Raw genomic sequence first — 24597 nt, forward strand, 5'->3', positions numbered from 1 at the left:
TTTTCATGATAATTTATTCTTTTCACGTTTATTTTTTCCAAAATTTATGATTTAGATACTGTTGGCAATTTGATTATTTATCTAGTATGTTAGAAAGCTTTTTCAAAAACTTCAGCTTATATAGTGCTGAAGTTTTTACAAATGAACTAAATAACTTCAGCATCTTCTGCTCAAGTTTTTGAAAAAGCTTTATGACAAAACTAATGAATCCAAGACAAATTAGTGCTGAAGTTTTTACAAATGAACTAAATAACTTCAGCATCTTCTGCTGATGTTTTTGAAAAAGCTTATCCAAGACAAAAAAAACTTCAGCTTATTTAGTGCTGAAGTTTTATAAATGAACTAAATAACTTCAGCATCTTCTGCTGAAGTTTTTGAAAAAGCTTAATAGCAAAACTAATGAATCCAGGACAAAAAAGCTTCAGCTTATTTAGTGCAATTACAAACAAAAACTTCAGCAAATAGAGAACAAAACTTCAGCTATTATGCTTAAGTTCAGCAATTACAAACAAAAACTTCAGCAAATAGAGAACAAAACTTCAGCTACTATGCTTAAGTTCAGCAATTACAAACAAAAACTTCAGCACACTTGGTTCAGCACACTTGCTACTTCAGGCCCGTCTACTAGAATGCTGAAGTGTTGCGTGATTGTTTTTGCTACTTCAGCCTCGTATGCTAAAGTTACGCGAAAAAGTGGGTACGCTTGTAATTTTTGCAAAGCGGACACAAGTTAAAACGTGACCCAAAAAGCGGGTATAGATGCAAATGCCCCAAAATGTAATTGGACTTAAATTAAATCGTTTGGTTTTGACTTTAATAAATCCATACTTATTGATTGAAAATTAATTGGACTTAAATTTCTTTTCTTTTTTTCCTTGTATCCAATTGTTTTGCTTTTTGTTTATTTCAATGAATCTACATGACCAAAATGAGAAAAGAAAATACAAGCTTATATATTTTTTACACCAAAAGGAGGAGTCAGGCTTTCTGTTTGGACTTTTCTTTTCTTCAAGCTGGCAGCCGCCATTTCACTTTCTCCACTTCCTCACTAATATTGAAGTGCCTAAACTAAAATTTCAAATTAGACTATACCTAAATTCTACCTTTATATAACAGAATGTACAAACTGATCATAATATATAAAAATAATTTTCAATACAAAATATATACACAAATTGTTAAAAAAAAATCCAACTCACTCCTTACCACTTTTTAAATCTGTCTATCCATTTTAAAATTTAAATAGTGATTTATAGTGCTCATATCTCACTCATTTTATGCCTTTTTTTTTGGTTCGGCACTAATTTTGAAAAATCACAAAATATATCATTAGTTAAGTACCACTCATAAAAATATCCCACTATTTTTCCTATTTATCTTCACATTTGCATGTTGCAGCATTTCTTTATTGTCATTTTCTTAGTTCCTTGACTTTAGACACAGATAATTAAATTTTTCTTTTGGGTGAAACAGTCATCAAGAGTTCATTCATTTTTATGATATTTCCACTATCCTGAAAAATCTTGGGATCTTTATACAAATGTCGTTCGGATTCAGTGTTTACTTTTTCTAGCCGATATATATAGACTATATATTGATTATATACTTTATACACATATTATACATGAATTATACATATATAATATAGTTATTTTTAGTTTAAATGGTTTTTTTGGTTGACCAAGTATTTTTTGTCAAATCTTTGACCAAGTGTCCTTTCAATATTCCCCTTTTCCTATGTAACCACTTGCTTCTCATAATTTTTTCTGGCATGAGAGTTACATGTGCTTCTTTCTCAGAATGAAGCAACACCTAAAAACTCTTCTTCTCTACCTGCTAATAACCATACTTTCTAGTATTCAATCAGCTTCAGCTATTGATTTTGTCTTCAATGGCTTTAAACCATCAGATATGTCAGCGTATGGGGATGCTAATATTGAATCTGGAATACTTAGCCTTACCCTTGATGCGATTTCCTTTTCAGATGGTAGAGCTCTACACCCTTCAAAAATTGTCACAAAAGCACCCAATTCATCCCAAATTCTTCCCTTTTCAACATCTTTCATTTTTGCTATGGCGCCTTATAGGGACAGGCTACCAGGACATGGCATAGTTTTCTTGTTTGTGCCACACACAGGTATTTACAGGGGGTCGAGTTCTTCACAGAATTTAGGTTTCTTTAACTTCACAAATAATGGGAATCCCGATAACCATGTCTTTGGGGTTGAGTTTGATGTTTTCAAGAATCAAGAATTCAATGACATAAATAACAACCATGTTGGAATTGATGTCAATTCTCTTGAATCAGTGTTTGCTCATGAAGCAGGCTATTGGCCTGATATGTACAATAAGTATAATGATAATGGTAGCCTAAATGAAGAGCCTTTCGAGACTTTAAAGTTGAATAATGGAAAAAACTACCAAGTTTGGATTGACTATGCAGATTTCCACATTAATGTTACTATGGCACCAGTTGGTATGAAAAGGCCTAAGCAACCTTTGTTGGATTTCCTTCTGAATCTTTCTCAAGTTTTTAAGGATGAGATGTATGTGGGGTTCACAGCATCCACTGGATCTCTTGCTCAAGGTCACAAGATTTTAGCTTGGAGTTTTAGTAACTCCAATTTTTCGATTAGTGATGCTTTGATCACACATGGGTTGCCTTCATTTGAGCTTCCTAAAGATCCAGTCTATCGATCGAAGGGATTTATTGTAGGTATGACAATATCACTCTTCTTTCTTGTTATGGTCACTTCTGTAGCTTCATTGTTTCTAATTAAGAGAAATAGGAGAATAAAAAGGGAAAAAGAGTGTACGGAAGATTGGGAATTGGAATATTGGCCACATAGGATTACTTATCAAGAAATTGATGCTGCAACAAAGGGTTTTGCTGATGACAATGTGATTGGAGTTGGAGGTAATGGGAAGGTTTATAAAGGGGTTTTGACTGGGGGTTCAGAGGTTGCAGTAAAGCGCATTTCTCATGAAAACAGTGAAGAGGGAAGGCAATTCTTGACTGAGATTTCAAGTCTTGGTAGGCTAAAGCACAGAAATTTGGTGGCATTAAGAGGCTGGTGCAAGAAAGGCGGAGGCAGCCTGATTTTGGTTTATGATTATATGGAAAATGGGAGCTTGGATAAAAAGCTGTTTGAATGTGATAAGGGAAACATGTTGAGTTTTGAAGACAGAATTAAGATTTTGAAAGATGTGGCATTAGGGGTTCTATACTTGCATGAGGGGTGGGAGGCAAAAGTGTTGCATAGGGACATTAAGGCTAGCAATGTTTTACTTGACAAGGAAATGCATGCAAGAATTGGTGATTTTGGTCTAGCAAGAATGCATGATCATGGTCAAGTGGCTAACGAGACTCGAGTTGTTGGCACAGTTGGTTACCTGGCGCCAGAGTTTGCCAAGACAGGCCGTGCCTCCACGCAAACTGATGTGTTCAGTTATGGAGTTCTAATATTGGAGGTGATGTGTGGAAGGAGGCCAATAGAGGAAGGCAAGCCACCTTTAGTGGATTGGCTGTGGGAACTAATGAAACGGGGCGAATTGAGTAATGCCTTTGATAATCAATTAAGGAGTAATCAAGGATTTAATGAAGAGGAGGCGTTAAGGGTATTGCAATTAGGGATGATATGTGCGAGCCTAGACCCCAAAGCTAGGCCAACCACGCGACAAGTGGTGAAATTCTTTGAAAGGAACTCAGAGGTAGATGAATCTGAAGCTGAGGATATGGATTTTTACCTTCTGGAAAGTATGAGACCGAATACCATACTATCCAATTATTGTTCTTCCAGGCATATTTCTTGGACAAATTCTCTAGTGGAGGGTAGGTGACTTTAACTTACATCTCTGCAGACTGTAGAGATGAAATATGATTGTTGGTTTTTCTTCATCACTCTGCTCCTTGTTACCTTCATCTCTATACTCCCAGGGTCTATCGTTGGTTGAATTGGCAATGCTTCTTCATGAACAAATTATATAAGATGGCTAAGGAAAAAGGGTTGGTTTTGAGATATATGTGTAATTGTTTTTCTTTTTTATTAAATGGTTGGAGATATATATGGTTGAATTGGCAATGCTGCTTCATGAACAAACACAGTTCCTGACCTGAAGGCGATGGGGGCTGTTAATAACGCTCTGGTGTAATGGCCATGATTCATCCACCAGACTTGGTTTCCTGTCTCCTTAGAACTCAATGATATATTGGTACGAGCCTAAGGAATAGATTCTGTTCTAGTAAGGTCGCGTGTATGTGTGTGTGTATATATATATATATATATGCATTTGTTTCTTTTTTATACATTTCCTTAAACATTTGATATGATGTATTAGAAGAAACAATCATGGTATAAAATTTTGTACTTAATTATCTAGTGTTGGGTATTCGTTATTAACTTCTGCAAGTTAGTCCTTGTATAAGTTATACATCAAGTCATGTATTATCTCATACCTAATGCAATATGAAAGAACAATACTTTTGTTGGTCATACCATGATAAAGTTTTATAAAACAAACCTGCCCTTGATTATAAGTTTTTTCCTGATCAAACCTCTTTTAGGATATTTAAGTGTACAAGTTTTTATTTGTTCGAACGTACTCTAGCAACTTTACATAAAATACAAATTTATATCAAATGCGAACTGCTAACTTATCCCAACATGGAAATACTAAAAAAAACTCAAAGCCGGGGTCCCAAGTGGGAAAAGTGAAAGAAAGAGAATGGGATTTAGGGTAGAGGTATTGGTCGACTATTAGGCATTAGAAATTTCTTTTCTAATTTCTTTTGTTGTGCATGAGATTGCAGGGGAGTACGTTCGCTAGTATAATAGCCTGTTTGGCCAAGCTTTTGGAAGGAAAAAAAGTGCTTTTGAGAAGAAGCAGAAGCAGTTTTGGAGAAACAGAAAAAGTAGTTTCTCTCCAAAAGCACTTTTCTGAGAAGCACTTTTGAGAAAAAATACACTTAAGAGCAGTTTTCAAAAGCTTGGCCAAACACTAATTACTACTCAAAAGTACTTTTCTAATTAATTAGTCAAACATAAATTACTTCTCACCAAAAACACTTTTTTTAAAAGTACTTTTGAAAAAAACACTTCTCAAAATAAGCTGATTTTAGAAGCTTGGCCAAACGGGCTATAAAACTCAAAGGAATTAACAGGGGCCCACACAAGCGGTAGAGCATGTGGTTTAATCCTATTGCAAGAATTCAAGATTGATATACACATCACTTGTTCTTGAAAACCAAACATATTTGCTATTTACCTGTAATTTACATCTTGAAGATAGGTCTCTGATCTTAGGGCTCCCCAGCCAAAGATATCAGCTTTCCGTCTAGAATTCTCTACTTGGAAATAACTACACATTTCCCACATAGTTTGCTCTAGACTCAAGTAAATGTATTTCTAAAGAAATCTGTTTGTGGTGTAATACAAGAAAAGAATAGGCAGTTATCACTTGAACAAGCTATTACATTACTAATGTACATTACAGGTCATCTGCACAGCAGTCTGGTGAATCTGTGTTAACTTTCAATAACTTAGTGAAGTCTTCTTAAGTATGCTCTCAGTCTGCCAACCTGAAATAAAAAACAAAACTTTGTCAACACATTTTTTCCTTTTCGGTTAAGGACCTTCAGATATCTATTTATAGGAAAATAATTACAAGCATATGACATTTTACAACTATAACATTTTCAAAACTCCATTCACAATGACTGCTGAATTTATTAAACCGAAAGTGTCCACAAGAGCTAGCAAGTCGGTCGTCTGTTCAAATATAATTTCATGCAAAGCCATTTACCTTTTTAAACAGGTTGAGCAATGTCAGTTGCTCTATATCAATATGAATTCAAGAAATAACATCTATTCAGGCTGGTGGAAGAGGACGTCGACATGTTGGACATTCCATCTTTATGTCCATCCATCTTTGCAAACAACCGGAATGAAAGAAATGATCACAAGGTGTCACCTGAATATCGAGAAATTTTGTAGTTAAAATCACATTCTAATAGGAACTCTAAATTAGGAGAGAAAATTTTATCATGACTATATATATTACCATGCAATTATTTGAACGTTGAGTAAGATCAATAGCAGCCATACAAATAACACAATCAGCGGCACTATTGGCACCCTGATCAAACCTTCTGTAATAGTTATATTTCTCGGGTAAAATCTGCAACACAACAATAAAGCTTACAAAAGATAGGTAAAAGGGCAGAATGAATTATTTTCAGTTTTTCCTGCTTTCAACAATTAATCCTTTCGAGAGATTCAGCTGACGGAATAGTATCAAACCTGACGTGGAATGAACCATCGAGATCCAAGATAGTGCTGCAGAAGAAGAATTGCCGCCTGCAACGCCATAAAAACTCCCAAGCAAATGGACCAATTCTTGTCAGGCTCTATACGCATGAAATTGTGAGGACAGCCAAAGACATATAATGGGATTGCCAGACGAGTTATACTCATTCCCAGGATGTAATGAGGGTGCAACGGTTTTCTCGAGTCACGAATAACATTAGTTACAATTTGAGGTATCCAAAAAGAGTGTAAAAGGAGAAGAATAGGGCGTAGAAGCTTGTGAAACTCGTACATGACCAATATACCACCTAAAAGGATCCCATCTGCAAAAGATTCAGAAAATAATAAAAAAGGTTCTTATAAAAGAGGAAAAAACAAAGGAAAAGGAAAAGTAAAAAGCGAGCAGATTGTTTATGACCAACTGCACATGTAACTCAAGTAGCCCAACTTTGAGAGGAGAGGGAGACTGGAAAGACCCGAAGCAAATGCTTCAACGTTCCTTTAGGAAATCTTTCTCTTGTACTTGGTCAAAGTTCGTTGGCTCACAACAAAAAAAAAATTGGGGAAAAGTGATAGAATAAGAAGTGGTTAATTCATTAGCCTGTCCATCAGCAAGTTGGACAAAGAAAGACGTAAATGCTGGTGAAACCAGATATGTTATTTGATTTTAACATCTAACTACCCTTTCAATTGCAGTCATGCATATTGATAACAAAGGTATGTGTATCAAACAAATCTCCAGTTGCAGATTCTGCCATCTATTTTATACAAGTCCACATTAAGTAAAAGATACTTACAGAAACGGCCGTAAAGTACTGACAGTTCACGCCTCATTGCTTCCCAAGCCTCTCCACTATTCATTGGCCTATTCGCTTTCCATATAGCAAGAAGATATCTCATCTCAAATATCGAGAAGACAACAAACTTGAAGAATGCAGCAGTTGCAAAAGCATTGAAAAGGGATTCTGCAAAAGAATTAAAGGGAGAGGTACACAGTTCCATAAGAAATCAGTGACCAGCTTATACTTATAAAGACTTAATTAACAGAGCAAGAATTGGATATAAGTTTGGAGAGACTTCTATGAAGAAAAACTATATAAAAGTGATACTTGGGAGTCAAGGGTAGGGCTTCATTGACAATATCCAACAACATAAGTTTGTTATGAGAAAAGAATGAACAAGTTAAGAATGTCAATCATTTGAAGAACCATCTACATAAACTTTTAACAGTGCTGCTTTCAAAGTGGCAAATTACATAGAATATGACATAGGTATGACTTGCATTCTGACCGCAGAACGCCTGATCACCAGAGGCGGATGCAGAGTATCGGTTCCGGGTTCATTGAACCCCGCACTTTCAACACGAAGTATATATTTATGTATAAACATTCATGAAAACTGAACCCATAACTTTAGAAATACAATGGGTTCATACTAAGAATCTTAGAGGTTGAAACCATAAAGCTTAAATCTTGGATCCGCCTCTGCTCACAAGGAATGAATAGCTTACACAGAACTCTGCGACTATACTAGTACCAGTTAGAATGACCAAGACAACAACTACCGATCAAACTTACCAACAAGTATTCCAGCGGTCAGATGCAAAAGACAAAGATAAGCATCCATGATAGCCTGTTGTCCAATCATCAGAATTGAAACTTTGGCAGCTCCCTAGAAAAAAAAATATCACATATCATTGATTGGGAGAGAGAGAGAGAGAGAGAGATGGATGGTGGTAGTCTTACTGATTGAGTGTTGCTATGTTCCATTTGTCGAATAAGAAGGAGCACTTGCAGAAAAGATATCTGGTGGATTAGGCAGTTAAGGAATCCAGACAAGTGCAGTTTATAGCAAAAATGATACTAATAATCCCTCTTTGTCATACTTTTCTTTTAAGTAAAGAATGTTATACTTCCTTATTTAGAAATAATTTAGATTCAAAATTCCAACTTTACAATTAGTTAGATGATTTATAGCCCCACAAAGTTCTATGGCTTGTTTTAAACCACAAGTTTCAAAAATCTTTCTTTCTTTCTTTCTTAAACTCCGTGCCGAGTCAAACACCGTCACATAAATTGGGACAGAGGGAGTAAAAAAGAGAAGTGTTTTAGGATACAAATGTGACCATCAATGTATAGTTCACTGCTTTGTTGTAATAAACCTCTATATTGACAGAGGTAGCATTCAATAGCATTGGTGAGAAACAGTCTCCGTCAGCATCCACTGAAGGGCTCTCTATCAATCCTTCTAGGTGATAATGATCACGAGCACCATCTGACAAAAAAAAGATAAATCACTTCTTCCTGATATTCTGCACAAGCTTATGGATGAGGTATGATCAAGGATCTTGTATCATATCAAAGGTGAAAGGTAAACAAGAAAACCCGAAGTACCATTAGTGGAGGATGAGACACGAGCAATTTGTGCAGCAATTTCAATATTACAATGTTTCTCCATCTCATAAAACGGTGCTGCAGAAACAAAAAGATACATAGCTTAAGCGAGAAGTTACAACATTAAAAACCGGATCGACGTTGAGTAAACATTATTACAGTGTTTCTTTTTCCAAATCTTATCTCGAGAAGACTCCTGGAAGATCTGGGATGAGAAAACTCCAAGCTGTCAACAAAGATAATGGATGAAGCAAGTCATTTTCAATGACAAAAATCTTCTTAACAGCTAAAAACTCAGATTACTGTCACTGGAAGAACGGAACATCCAAAAACATTTTTAAAAAACCAAAAAGAGAAATAAAAAGCAAAGGATAAGGGGGAAGGAAAACCATCTGCAGGATATGAATAGTATTAGAAGTTCCATCTCATTATCCCGCTTTTGAAAGAGAATTCTACTTATGGCTATCCAAATATGTGCTAAAATTTCAAATGTTAATAAAGAGATATACCCTGCAATTTTCTTTAGAAAAAGAAAAATACAGTAGACAAAGGGAGCTCTAAAGAAGTAGAAGAAAAAACTTCTGAAATTTGTTGTGCCATTACCAGAATATCATATAAAATTCAAAGCATGCCAAATTCTCAATGGAATTCAAGCATGGCGTTCTTCAAACATAAAGCATACAAATATGTGACACATTTGAAGAAAATTAAAGTACTTCAACCGATTCTAGCAGCAGCAGAACTCAATGTTATTGATGATCATAAGGTGACATGTCAAAACTCTTTTCAATAATCCATGCTGAGGACAAATGACATATTGTTGTAATTAATACCAAGTGATATGGATTCGACAATAGATAATCATCTTCCTGCCCAAACTCACCATCTTTGCCACTGCAAATTAGAAGAACGACTGTGAGTTGATGAAGCATGTTAAGATAGGATCTCCAACCATGTTATGTGATGTGTGAACCAATATCTAAAGTTTAAATTCCATCTTATGAAGAACACAAGATTTAGACATTCTAAAGGTGAGTAAATATCTTAATACGCAGCTACTAACTGCATCAAAACAGATAGGATTATTATTCTTGCACTGAGAATAGCTCCGCTTTCAACTTAGCAAGTACAAGAAAGTAGTCAACTATAAGTACGTACACTGCTGTTTTGGTAATTTGAACAATATGGCCTTGATAGTTTCATGCACTATAAAGCACCTTAAGTGGAACTAAACCTGGGAAATGGAGAGGTAATATATGAGGCTTTATCTTGTTATCTTTCTTTCTTACTGTAGTACATTATACCCAGGCCATTGTTTCATATAAGCTAATAGTTCCTACGTGAGGCCATATTGCTTGAACCCGAATAGAATACCATTATGTTCTCTAGACGGTCCAAGACATAATACAAATCAAATTTAACATAGATGCATCAGTCATAACCATCCATCGTCTTATGTATCATATTACAGTTCTTATCTGAGTTCATAAATACAACTTTTAATCTCAATCCTCAAGCATGATAAAAGGACTCTAGAAATAAAAGTTAGAAAAAGTTGTACACTCTTTTTTTTATAACTGAGAAATACCCGAGGGCTAGTGGCACACGGTTCGAAGCTCGGTTGGATATATTGGCCCGCCCCTCTACCCTTCTCCACTTAAGTACCAGGCTTTTGTCAGCAGTAAGACTCGAACCCCTAACGTGTGCCGCCTAGCCCACACTTTACGCGATGCACTCTTACCACTAGACCAAAGGCCTGGGCGACAATTGTTGTACATTTTTGGCATGAATTACTTCAATTTCAGCAAAGGCACCAGTTCTGACCATCCATTTATGTATCATATAACAGTTCTTCATTGGTTTTGTTAAATACTATTTTTTATCGGAATCATTCAGCAGGATAAAAGCTGGTTGCATTTCAAAGCTAGAAAACAACTATTGTACAGTTTTGGCATGAGTTACTTAATTACTTTAGCATATTTTTACATCAATTTTATTCCAGACTAGGTACCAATTAGCAACTAGTACCTGTAAGCTACCATTCGAAGTTGTCTGAATGGCCATATATATACACCTTCTACTCTGATTTGAGCACCACCAATTCCATGTTCATTGTCAAAAACATCATGGAAAATTATTGCACCCTGTTGTGTACAACGTGAAGTTAAATTGTAGAAATGTGCAATTTCTGCATAAAAAGTTTCATCATCTGAGCAAGATCAAACCCCTGCTAAATATCACTTTTAATAGTAAATCAGCAATAGAGAAAGTATATTGGACTTCAATTTTCAGAATCGCGTGTTTTCACTGCTTATGCACAACTCATCAAAGGATAGCAATACATTACAATAACGAAGCAAAGCTAGAATCAGTAAGCACATCAGACTATTCCTAGTAAGGTGTTGAGCTTACAGCTCTATAACTCACTGGTTTACAAATATGCAGGTATTTTTGGATAAGTTACAATTTGTCAAAGGGATTAGCAGGAAGAAGTTTGCTTATTCAACAAACAGCATATTTAAGGGTATGATAGAAATGCTAGGACAAATAAAAAGATGAAGAACAATTCCATTACACCACTACCACCATAAGCTATAGACTAATAGTAGCAATAGACATTTGTTCCATAATACTGCTGGGATGAAATACCAAAGTGGTTGTGGGGAACTTTGGGTAAACGACTGATGTTGTGTAAGAAGGGGAACTTGGGAGCAACAGTAAAGTTGTCTCCGTGTGACCTGTAGGTCACGGGTTCGAGCCGTGGAAGCAGCCACAAATGCAAGCATTAGGTTAGCTTGTTTACATCACACCCTCTTGGGGTGCGTCCCTTCCCCGGACCCTGCGTGAACGCGGGATGTCTTGTGCACCGGCTGCCTCTTTTTGCTGTGTAAGACTTCTTCAGCAAAATAGCAGCACAATCCTTGTCATATGACAGTATTTGAATGGATGCAAAGTATAAAATCTTAAGTTGATTTATGTACTATATTAGTGGTAGTTGGACAAAATATTAAAGAAATTCTTGACTAGTTAGTTTGATAAAGAACATCACATCAAAGTTCAAAAATTTGTACAGCTAAATGAATTTGAATTCTTGAAAGTTGTAAACAACAGTAAACGATACCTGGTATGACTTATGAGAGAAGCTCTAATAGAAAGAGTGAGTAAACTAACCAAAACATCTACTTAAAAATTAAGTAAACCTATTGGGACACAATGACGTATACAACTTTATTTTTTTAAAAGGTCAGAGACAAGTACTTACGTGGAAACAATGGAAGTTAGCACAATAATTTGTAAAGAAATTCACTTATTTAATGATGACAGGACTACCTGAACATAATGGACACCAGTTATTTTTGTTGGATTACTTATCAATTCAAGGACCGAGTTGCCATTGGACTTCCTAAAATCAGGAAACCTGGAAGAGCCATTTGTTGAATCTAGGAATCTCCAAGACCCTGCAGCTCAAATGTCCAGAAGAAGGTATTATAAGATTCAAGACAGAAAGCTATAGTAATTGATACGAGCATGAGAATTTCCTTTATGTTGTGTTTGATGAGTTCCACTCAATCACTTACAAAATTGGCCATAAGTTCTTAGCCCAGTTGGCTTAACAAAACAAATAAGGCGTTATTTTGAAAAGTAGAACAACAGTAAAGCATTCTGTTCAACTCATATGTAATATGAGCAATGCACTAAAATATCATATTTACAACCAACTTACAAACCTCTATAAGTTCCTGTTATATTCCAAGCAGAAAATGGCCCCAATTCATTTTCATCCTTTCTAACAAGAAGCCACTGCAACAAACAATAAGGATATGATTAAAGGTTAGGCGGAAACAAAAAGAAGGCCTTTTTCACTTTTGGAAATGAAATTATCTTCAGGTTCCATGTTCAAATGCAGGACTAATTTCCTTTCCAGAGTTCCATACTCATAAATGAGCTCCAAAAGTCATAACTGAGTAGAATAATTAAATATCTCATTGACCGAGTTTATCCATCTAGTAATTACATATCTTATTGACTGAATTTATCTAGGCATTTCATCATCCCTGAATTTTTTTTTATGTAAACACCAACTCTTTATTGGTGTCAAGAGTTGATTGGAGAGGCAGATATCTTGGCAGTAGGCATATACATGAAATAGTTCCAGAGAAAATTCTACTTTGTTCGGGATTTTCTCAATATAATTAGACAAGGTAATACTCATAAGAGCAAGTTTCATATAAAAGAATGGATAAATAAAGATAACCCTCAGGGGTTGGCCTGGTGGCAATTGACTTGAGCCTTGGGGTTTGCTCCCTTTCAAGGTCTCAAGTTCGAAACCCACTGGGTGCAAACAATTTCTGAGGGCCATCGGACTGGGTAAAACCTGAATTAATCGTGGTGCACTTGCGGGAAACTCCTTGCCGAGGGCCTGTGCATCCCCGGAAATAGTCGGGGCTCGAAGAGACTCGGACACCCGGTGCAAATCAAAAAAAAAAAAAAGAATGGATAAATAAAGATGGATTATTCCTTCTTAGCTCATATAACTTTGTCACCCATATCTCCTCATTTTTATACTAAACTTACATTTAGTAAGATTCAAATAGTATAAAGGACTAGACCTATCAGCTGCAGATTAAGCCAAATAGCTTGAATTCCTCTCACCAGCCTATGGTTGCCACACCTAGGCTGCATCTAGACATGTGTTTTGCTTAGGCCCGTAGATGCTTACATGCAACATGTGCAAGAAAGAAGGAATGATGTTTCCTTTAATTAATAGGGATGGCAGCGGGGCGGGGCGGGGCGGGATGGGTGCGGGGCGGGTTTGGCTTAACCAGCAAGAATTTCAACTCGCCCCGCACCGCATAGCTATTTTTCCTTTTTTCAACCGGCCCCGCCCCGCTTAAATTTTCTCCTATTATTTTTTCTGAAACAAACTAGTTTGTGCATGAATTGCAATTATAAAAATCGAAAACGGTAGGGACGACATACAAATAAACAGTAACCATGCCAGACGCACCAAGTTGTAACCTGCATTTGTTTATTTATCCGATAAGTGAGTGGAAAAATTATAGCTAATTCATTTATCTGTTTTAAAAACAACATTCTGTCGGAGTACTGATAATGAGACAATGCAATACTCTCAATTTGAAATATAAAATTTACATATTTATAAATTTATAAACTATGTAAAAGACAACGACAAGTCACAATGTTTTATAAATAAATTTTTTATAAAATGCATGAAAAATCACAATTTAAGAAAAAATATTTGACTTCCGAAATAATGAACATTGTTGTATAGTAACCATTATGTTGATTTTTAATACCAAAAATATTAATGAAAATATAAATAATTACAAGATACAAAAAATAAGTATACTTTCTTTGGACAGAAACCTAAAATAAAATTGCTAGCTGAAAAAAGAATGTAAAATAGCAGTTGAACCCGCACTCAACCCGCGTCAAACCCGCAACCCGCCCCGCTTTTAAAAAATTAAAATGGTTTCAACCCGCCCCGCACCCGCATAGGAGCAAACCCGCCCCGCCCCGCATTAAAGAAAACTCGCCCCGCCCCGCCCCATTGCCACCCCTACCTTTAAATGGTACATATGTTGAAGAATTTTTCATCATATACTAGAGATATGCATTATTCTATCATCAGATGTTTCTCCAAAACACTACTTAGGCTTTTCATGTTTTTATTGGAGTAATCATCATACAGCAGATTTTTATAGCATCATTCACGAACTGGCAAGCGCATAAAACTTTGTTCTAATTTCACATTTCACCTAGTTTTTTTTCTTCTTCTTCTTTTGGCGAAAAGCATACAAGAACATTGGCATCTGTTGAGACTTCAAAGAGAAAGTCTAATAGAAGTGCGGGTTAGTCAAACGTATCACCTTTCTATCGCAGGTTTTTTTCCCTTTTTTTTAATATATGTCATATAAAGTTCCATCAATGTAATAAAAGAGCTCAGCCTTTGACTGACATAAGGTCAAGTTAGCTAAGACTTAACAAGAATAATGAAAAGTGAAAAATTTGCTCCATTAATTAACCCACTCAAACTTGAAGCATATGAACATTAACCACATTACATCTTCTACATCCCCCATATATGCTTGTCATCGCTAGCTTATCCAATTAACAACAACACCGAATCACTTTAGACCCTCACCAGTCTCTTCTTCTTTCCTATCAATCAGCTTTCACGAAAGCCCTTTCGAGTTTCAGCCTAAGCGTAAACCTATTTCCTTTCAATCAGAAGCCTAAGGTTAAACTTAGGGACAGAAAATATTTAACAGAAACTCAGTGCCACGCACCAAAGTCAGAACTTTCCCATCAAGAATTCCAACAATAACAACAACTAGCCTTACTCCCAAACTAGTTGGGGTAACTATATGAATCCCTAATATCTGTTCCATTCCACTACGGCCCATTTTATAAATATCCAATGTCAAGGCAGTACGTAGAACGGTAGAAGAACCAATAGTACTTTTCTTGCTCGCCAGGAGCCAAAGATATCAATTCCATTAACCACATAGCTCAAGCTACTTAACATAAGGAGAGAGCAATTTAACATATCAGCAGAAATTAAACCATGCAAAGTTTTTCGACTACATTTTTAAACACTGCAAAACTACACAAGAAATAGAACCAATCATAAACAATACGATCATAAGACTAGAATTCACCAGCTAGCTAACACAAATTTCGCACTTTATGTTAGCTGAATGAGTAAAGCTTCATTTTTTTAATATGCAATTCAGTATTAAAGTAGCAAACTTCACCGCGAGATACTTTTACAACATTAACCAATCCTGTTTTAGAACAACAGCAACAACAACAATCGACGATCAATCAATTAATCAACGTAGTGACTATGCTACAATCTAAACTAGTAAGAGCAGCACTTATTCCACTATTTGGGCACATTTTATTCCAATAAAAAATAATTTCTACTTGCAAGCAAAAAACAAAGAAGAGCAAATAGAATATAACTCCGAATACTAACCTCATCGCCCCACGATCGATATCTTTCCCTGAGAGGCCTGAGGCACATTACTGGACAAAATCCACCAAAGATGAACCATAAACTGAATAAAACTCTAAGCAAAACCCCATCATTTTTCCTCAAAAAGATCAAATTTTTAGCCACACCCATTTTAAGATCAATTCAAAGTCTTCTCCTTTAAGCAATTCTTGAACAACCCAGATGAAGAAATAAAGCCCATTACAGTTACAAAGAAGAGAAATTTTTTAAAAAAAATTAAAAAGAAGAAATACAAAAAATGGGGGTTGCTTAAAGTGAAGTCCAAACAACAAAAAATCAAGAGACCAATCAACTTCAGAGAAAATGAAAGCTCAACATAAGCAGAATCATTTGAATTGTTGATTTGGGGTTTACCAAGAATGCCTTCACTGGTCAATTCTTGAACCAGAAATTAAGAAACCCGCACTTGCATTTGTTTATTCAAAAACAGTTAGTATAAGTAAACATTTATCCCAATATTTTATTAATTAATTAAATATGTTCTAATACATGGATAAATAAAATGGGGGTGAGGGGAGGTCGGGGTTGGGGGTCAGTTATGCAGAAAATCTATTTAAGACTAAGCTAAAGAGCATTTGACAATAGTTTTCTCCTAAATTTCTTTGGTAAAAATGAAGTCTAGGTTCAGTGGTGTGGTCCCGTGTGGATGATAGTTTGACTGGTGGGTATGAAGCATAAAGCTAATGCTTGCCTACAGTTATGTGACATTGGGCCATGGAATCTTCAAAAGAGTTTTCTAAAGATCATTCTGAACGGTTGTGATTGAGCTGTCACCGAATGAAAGGGATGGAACCTGTTTCCTTATCTCTTCTATGTTGTTCTGGACAGGCTGACAAGTTTGTGGGCGAGGTGCACAAATAGCCGTTTCTAGAAACCCCATTTAAAAGATAGTCAAAATTTACAAAGTTTGTAAAGTTTAGCCGGGTCAGAATTAACTTAGCGGGTATGAAGTTTATGTTGCTCTGGATCGGCTAACAAATTCTGGGTGAAGTGCATAAATAGCCATTTTCAGGATGCCCTATTAAAAATTAGTTGAAATTTAAAAAGTTGTAAAGTTTGGCCGCCTCAAAATGAACTTCAAACATGAGCGTTTGAAGTTCTTTATTGTTTTAGACGGGCTGATTGATTGGGGGTGAAGTGCACAAATAGTTGTTTTTAGGACGCCTATTTAAAAAATAATTAAAATTTACAAAGTTTGTAATGTTTGGCCGCCTCATGATCAAAGGTTGACAGATTATGGACTAAGTTCACAACGTTTCTAGGATCTTCTCTATTTAAAAAATATTCAAAATTTATTAAGTTCGTAAAGTTTAGCTGTCTCGGAATCAACTTCAGACATGTGCGTCCGACTGAAGTTGAAAATCACATATTTGAAGTTTTTCTTATCTCTTTTTTGTTGTTCTGGACAGGCTGACAAGATTGTAGGTGAAGTGCACAACCTTTTAGGACCCCTATTTAAAGAATAGTCAAATTTTACTAAGGTTGTAAAGTTTAGCTTGGCATGCATGTATGATGTATAACTGAAGTTGAAAATTATGGATATGAAGTTTTCCCTATCTCTTCTTTGTTGTTCTGGACAAGTTGTCTGCTTGTGGATGAAGTGTAAAAGTAGCCGTTTTAGGCTAACTACTTAAACATCGAAATTTGCAATGTTTCTAAAGTTTAGCTGCTTCAAAATCAACTTCAAACATGCGCATCCAACTGAAGTTAAAAATCGATTAGTTTTAATTTTTTATGTGTTGGAAGAAGACGAAGAAACATGTTCAGTTTGAAACTTGCCAAAATTGACTAAATTTAAATAGTTGTTAAAGATTAAATATATTTAAATAGATATGTTACAAGCGTCTATAGTAAAAATAGTGCGGGCTAGCCAACTTTCGGACTGGTCATTGAAAAATAGCCAGTGTTTGCACAGTCATTGAAAAATAGCCACTATTTTACTGCAATACAGAAAATTCCAGCAGAATATACTGGAGATTGATGCACCTATGTATGAACTTCCAGCATATTATGCTGGACCGGTATGTTATACTGGAACTCCAGTATATTATACTATAATTCCAGTATATTATGCTGGAACATTTTCCGGATTTTGAACAATGTTTTCATTCAGATTTATCTAAGTGGCTAAATTTCAATTATTTTTAAAACTGTGGCTATTTTTCACCGACCACTTGTAAATCTTGCTATTTTTGAATTTGTCCCGCGTCTATATGGTGTCATTTCTAGGTGTTGTCTTTTAGATGGGCCTATAAATATATGGGAGACTAAGCATTTGGGCTTTGTTTGAAAGTTTATTTTTTTCTTTTTTATATGGGATTGTTACATTAATAGCCGGTTAGATTCACAATTTACTTTTTCTAATCGGTATACATAGGTTATACATTGATTATACACAATTATATATGAGTTTTACATATATTATACCTCCTTCAGCTATTTTTAATTTAAGAAATTAGGTGGCGGTCTATTTAAGTTAATTCTTCTTTTTATATTTCAAGGAGATAGGAAAGACTTAATTGAACATCAATGATCGTTGTTAAGGTTTTGAGTTCATTACACTATAGTTCAATTCGTAATCTCTTAGTTAGTTTGTTGAACGATTTACTACACGAGTAACCTATGTTATAGATGCAGTCCATGTTAGTTTTATTGATTAATTTGCAAATTGTTAAGAAAATGTATTAATTAATGTTGACTAAATTATACTAGTGAACAAATGATTATTTTATGTCAGTCGTTATCTTTTAATTAGAAAAAATTCATAACAGCGGGGCGACTCTTTCATACTTGAAAAGTAGATAAGTTAAAATCTTGTATATTGTGTGTTCATATCTATTAATTTTACCAGTACTTAATACTTATGCATTATTTTTTAATTTATTAAAGTACCAGTGAATATTTCAAGCTTTGTATAATTCCGGCGAGGCATTATGAGAATTACTTTTTTTGATTGTGTTACTAAAATATACACTGTTGTTTATTTCATTGATTTTTTTATTTTTTTTTGAAATTATACAGTTTTTCTAGCCTTTTGGGCAACTAATGGCTTTTTGGAGGAAAAAAATTGTTCAGCCATAAACTTCATCCAATTAGTTACACTTTACACTCCTCATAATAGCTTCTAACATTTGCAATATGATACACTAAGGGGGCGTTTGGACATAAGAATTGCAACATTCCGAAAAAAGTAAAAAGATTTTCAAGTGAAATGGTAATTTAAAAATTAGAGTTGTGTTTGGACATGAATAGAATTTTGAGTTGTTTTTGAATTTTTGTGAGTAATCTAGTGAAAATTTTGAAAAATAACTTTTTGGAGTTTTTCAAATTTTCAAAAAAAAATAAAAATTCGAAAAAAATGAAAAATTTCTCATGGCCAAATGGGCGCTAAGATTTTCAAGGATTCTATTCCCATTAGAACGGTGTTTTTCTTATTTGTATAATTAATTCTTTGAAGCAACATGCATATGATTTTGACTTTCAGATTATATGTAATTTAAATCTCCACAAACGGCCAGATATAAGTATTTTATTGCCAGATGTAAACAGTTATTTGAAAAGAAAAAAAATACAGTTCAATGGTCAAAGCTACCTCAGTAATTTATGAGATTTTAACATATGCACAAATTACACAGCTAAGACTTACCATATATTCCCAATGTAAATCAACGGTTATCTCATACGTCTCTAAATAAATACTGCTAGTCTTCCACTCATCAAACCTCAGGATGCTCTCTTTGTGGTCATTTTTGCAAATTTCTTCTTTTGGTTTCTGAACTCTCTGTTTTTCCTAATGGAGTCTCTTTTTTCACTTAGCTCTTTCTTTTTGATTTTTCTTGGCTTTATGTGCTCGTGTGAAGCTTATACATTCTATGCTGGTGGCACAAGTGGCTGGGTTTTAAATCCTACTGAATCTTACAGTCATTGGTCTGACAGAAATCGCTTTCAAGTCAATGATACCATTAGTAAATAATCCTTTCCTCTTCTTTTTCATCTTTAAAAAATAATACAAATACCTTTATTTGCAGTGGCAGAGTTGCATGTTATTTTTGAATTGAATCTGTTTTGTCAGTAAATTATACTGTAGAAATAGGGTAAAAAACAAATAATTTGTATATATATTAATTTTTGAATTTCCCTAACGTAAAGGAGTTAAACTATTAGTGTAGGGGCAAAGAATATTTGGGAAAATGACACTCTATAGCCGCTTTCAAACTAATAGTGGAAAAATATTTTTTTTGTATATTTATAAATTTTGTATATTATATATAAAAACTATACTAATTTTATACAATTTTTCGGCTACCAAATATGAATAGCTTGGCACAGTCTAAAAGTGAAAAAAGCTCAAGATGTTTCGGAAATTGTTTTAGATTGCCGATTTCAATTCTAGGCCGAACATTCTTTTGTTTTCTTAAAGGGATATTTACGCAAATAGCTTGTCGGATTCAATATTTATTTTTCATAGTCGATGTATGTTGATTATACACATATTACATGAACTATACATATAATATACATATTCCTGCTATTTTTAGTTTAAGCGGTTGAATGAGCGGCTATTTATACTAATACTATTTTTTCTAAATCTCATTGTTAGAATCCTGACTCTGTGACTGTCTAGATGTATACGTGTTTTTAATAATTTGACACTTGGTATTTCTTTTTTTTCAAACTTGCAGTTTTCAAGTTCAAAATTGGGTCAGATTCTGTTCTTATAGTTGACCAAGATGATTATTCCAAGTGCAACAAGGACAAGCCAATTCGTGAACTAAAACATGGTGATTCAAAAATCAAGCTTTACAGATCAGGCCCATTCTATTTCATCAGTGGACATGAAGATAATTGTGAGAAGGGCCAGAAGCTCAAAGTTGTTGTGTTATCTCCCAACCATAAAGCCCACAATGCCTTGAGCCCAGTCACTGAGCCCATTGGGTCAGTTTCACCAGCCCCGTCTCCGGCCCAATCGGCTGCAGGGTTTACTGTTAGTCCTAGTGGTTTCCTTTGGGGCTTTAGTTTGATGATAGCAGCATATATCTGTATCTTGGTTTAATTCTTACAGTTTTTTTTTTAATTAATTCTTTCAATTAAATGTGATTTAATTGCTTTTGATTGAACAAAATGGTATATTGAAGCGTCATTGGTATATTCGAAAAAATGTTGAGAAGGCAAAAACTGAAAAAAGGAAAATTCGAATTTTTTATTCAAACAAATATCATTGCTCAGTTTTGACACAAACTAAAAGAATCTAGGAAGAACTGTAATATTTTTTTATTAACCTATTCGTATAAAATGAATTAACTTCGCACTGCTTCTAGCTATACTAGTCTAGCTTTATGGAGCTATACTAGCTATAAAATTACTTAGTCGTAATCATCGCCCGTTAGCTATAAAAATGCATCAAAGAGCTCCATAAAGTACTTTCAACTTTGGGTTTACTGAAAAAATTAGAATATGTTTATCATCTTGAAGTAACAAAAGTAAAAGAATATAGTCAACGAAATATCAAGCCACGCTAATAGTAAAATATAAATAGCCAATGACATTTTAAATTTTAATTCCTTAGGATTATGAAATTGTTGGTCTTTACTTACTTTATATGCTTACCAAAATTGCATTAATTTGTAGTTGACGAGTTTTGTGGATAAATATAAGTAAAAATTGCACAGGGCGCCCTATTTGGTTGCCCCTATTACTATTTTTTTAAAAGTTTTAACTTGTACCCACTTTTTAAATAACTTCAGTCCCCTTTCTCCTCATCTTTCTCCTCCTTCTTCTTTTTCTTCTTTCTTCTGCTGCTGTTTGTGCTGCTATGAAACTTCAGTTCAGGGGATGATTTCCATAAGTATGTTTACCAGATTATTTAAAAATAAATTATAAATAATTACGTAAGTTAGTGTCACGACCCGGATTTCCCACCCTCGGGAGTTGTGATGGCGCCTACTCGTAGAAGCTAGGCAAGCCACGAAATTTAGAAAATTCTTTACTTCTTTGTTTTAATCCTTTTTAACAACTTGCTTTAACATGTGATAAACATTTAAATAATAGCAGAATATGAGATTAAGCGGAAGACTTAAACAAAATAAACTAAAATAATACGGAAATCAACATATGCCTCTACCCAGAAACTGGTGTCACAACTTTCACGGACTATCTATGATTACTACATACAAACGTTTGAAAAAAGGAACATTGTCTGTCTCAGATACAATGATAACAGAACAAAATAACTAATAGAAGAGACGTCGGGCCTGCGAACGCCTGCAGGACTACCTCGGAATCTCGGTGGACTGAAGGCTAGCTCCCAAGCTACTGCTGTTGACCCGGTGATGCTCCGGTATCTGCACATAAGTGCTGAGTGTAGCATCAGCACAAGCGACCCCATGTGTTGGTAAGTGCCTGACCTAACCTCGGCGAGGTAGTGACGAGGCTAGGACCAGATTCCAGATAAACCTGTGCGATTATATATATATATATAATGTATATAGCAGAAAAGAAATACAAAACTAAACAATTAAAACTGGGGAGGGGAAAACATGCTTTGGGGAATAACAGATAAGGCAGAATCTCAATAAAATTATAAGGAAACCAAAATTTAACTTCTAACAAAGATAAAGAAAATAAAGGCCAATTTCACTTTCAGTTTACATCTTGTTGCAGGCGTGCAACCCAATCCCATTTCTCATATCTTGTGGTAGGCGTCCCACCCGCTCCCATTTTATTAAATCTCGGGGTAGGCGTACCCCCCGCTCCCATTTCATCTTATCTTGTGGTAGGTGTACCACCCGCTCCCATTTCATCACATCTTGTGGTAGGCGTACCACCCGCTCCCATTTCATTAAATCTCGTAGTAGGCATACCACCCGCTCCCATTTCATTATATCTTGTTGTAGGCGTACCACCCACTCCCATTTCACTATATCTTGTGGTAGGCGTACCACCCGATCCTAATTACAAGCCAACAATAATCACAAGGAATCCCGGCAAGGGAACAAGAGTAATATAACAACTTCTCGGCAAGGGAACAATGATATTTCAACAACATCCCGGCAAGGGAACAATACTATCAAAACAAACATCCCGGCAAGGGATCATTAATATCCAACAATCATCCCAGCAAGGAAAAACAATGGTGATAATAACATATGAAGCGCAATAAACCACAACGGAGTCATAACAATTATAATAGAAGACTCACGGGCATGCTTGACACCAACGTATAGATCCTCGTCACCATGCCTATACGTCGTACTCCACATTTAGCATGTAGCAATTAAGACACAACTCCTAATCCCTCAAGCTAAGGTTAGACCGAACACTTACCTCGATGCCTCGAACACAACTCAAGTTTCAATTATAGCTTTACCCCATTGATTCCTCCACCAATTCGCTCGTATCTAGCCACAAGTTACTTAATTACATTAATAAATACTAAATGAATCAATTTGAATGCATGAAAATGAGTTTTTCAAAGTTTTACCCAAAAAGTCAAAATCGTCCCCGGCCCACGTGGTCAAAACCCGAGGTTTGAACCAAAACCCGATTACCCATTCCCCCATGAGCTCAAATATGTAATTTGTTTTGAAATCGGACCTCAAATCGAGGTCCAAATCCCCAATTTTTGAAAAACCTTGGTTCTACCCAAAACACCCAATTTTTCCCATGAAAATCATTGATTTGAAGTTGAAATCATGTTAAAAGATGTTAATGATTGAAGAAAACTAGTTAAAAATAAATTACAATTGATTTGGAGAAGAAAGGTTGTTTGAAAAATCGCCTCTTATGTTTTTGGGGTTTTGAAAAATGAATAATGACTGAAAATCATACTCTTCTCAGACCCCCTGTGCGAACCGCACAAAATGGACTGCGGCCGCACAAGCCTTACTAAGGGTACTGCGGTCCAGTGCCATGTGCGGACCGCACAAAGTCGAATGCGGTCGCACAACAGTGCGCCTGTGCGGATCGCACAAAGTCGACTACGGCCGCACAACCCTACACCGCGCACCGCACAAGGCCGACCGCGGACCGCACTGGCGGGTTCAGAGGCCTGCAACTTCTGGTTTTAAGCCTAAAACATCCCGAAACCTATCCAAAACTCACTCGAGCCCTCGGATCTCCAAACCTAGTGCACACAAAACCTCAAAAACATCCTATGGACTTATTCGTGCAATCAAATCGTCAAAATAATATCATGAACATCAAATTAAATCTCGAGATCAATGAAATTTTCTCAAAATTTCATTAAACATCAACTTTGCGATTTAAGTCTGAATCACGTCATATGACATCCGTTTTTCACCAAATTCTACAAAAATATCTTAAATCATATATAAGACCTGTACCGGGTGCCGCAGCCAAAATACAGGCCTGATACCATCATGTTCTAAGCAAAATTTCATTTCAATTTTCCTTAAACAATTTCAAAAAACAATTTCCTTTAAAAATTCATTTCTCGGGCTTGGGACCTCGGAATTCGATTCCGGGCATACGCCCAAGTCCCATATTTTCCTACGGACCCTCCTGGACCGTCAAATTATGGGTCCGGGTTCATTTATTCAAAATGTTGACCGAAGTCAAATTTATTCATTTTACAGTTAAAACTTATCATTTTTCGCAGATTTTCACATTTAAGCTTTCCGGTTACGCGCCCGGACTGCGCATACAAATCGAGGTGGTTCTAAGGGAGGTTTTAAGGCCTCAAAACATAGAATTTCATTGCAACACAAGTGATGACAAAAGGTCATCACATTCTCCACCTCTAAAACAACCGCTCGTCCTCGAACGGACAGAAGAAGGAAGTACCTGAGTCGGGAAAAAGATGGGGATAATGGCTCCGCATATCGGACTCGGACTCCCA

At 35.6% G+C, this 24597-nt stretch overlaps 3 protein-coding genes across 3 annotated transcripts; 2 read left to right on the plus strand and 1 right to left on the minus strand.

The window, feature by feature from the left end:
- The first annotated feature begins 1748 nt into the window (after window positions 1-1748).
- On the plus strand, window positions 1749-4520 carry LOC107818129 (L-type lectin-domain containing receptor kinase VII.1-like). The gene has a single exon (XM_016644071.2). The coding sequence runs from the start codon at window positions 1783-1785 to the stop codon at window positions 3838-3840; it is 2058 nt and encodes a 685-aa protein (XP_016499557.1). The 5' UTR covers window positions 1749-1782; the 3' UTR covers window positions 3841-4520.
- Window positions 4521-5231: 711 nt separating this feature from the next.
- On the minus strand, window positions 5232-16449 carry LOC107818128 (transmembrane E3 ubiquitin-protein ligase FLY2-like). Its single transcript, XM_075219936.1, has 15 exons — window positions 15702-16449; window positions 12427-12499; window positions 12029-12156; window positions 10727-10842; window positions 9532-9592; window positions 8858-8924; window positions 8699-8776; window positions 8422-8579; window positions 8051-8110; window positions 7883-7976; window positions 7103-7270; window positions 6300-6628; window positions 6061-6177; window positions 5803-5970; window positions 5232-5578 (listed from the first exon to the last, which is right to left on the minus strand). The coding sequence occupies exons 1-14, from the start codon at window positions 15849-15851 to the stop codon at window positions 5869-5871; spliced, it is 1701 nt and encodes a 566-aa protein (XP_075076037.1). The 5' UTR covers window positions 15852-16449; the 3' UTR covers window positions 5232-5578; window positions 5803-5868.
- A 3032-nt stretch (window positions 16450-19481) lies between these two features.
- On the plus strand, window positions 19482-20793 carry LOC107821947 (early nodulin-like protein 3). Its single transcript, XM_016648422.2, has 2 exons — window positions 19482-19705; window positions 20423-20793. The coding sequence occupies exons 1-2, from the start codon at window positions 19534-19536 to the stop codon at window positions 20791-20793; spliced, it is 543 nt and encodes a 180-aa protein (XP_016503908.2). The 5' UTR covers window positions 19482-19533.
- Window positions 20794-24597: the final 3804 nt, after the last annotated feature.

This window comes from Nicotiana tabacum, chromosome 8 (assembly GCF_000715075.1).
Source record: "Nicotiana tabacum cultivar K326 chromosome 8, ASM71507v2, whole genome shotgun sequence".
Classification (NCBI taxonomy): domain Eukaryota; kingdom Viridiplantae; phylum Streptophyta; class Magnoliopsida; order Solanales; family Solanaceae; genus Nicotiana; species Nicotiana tabacum.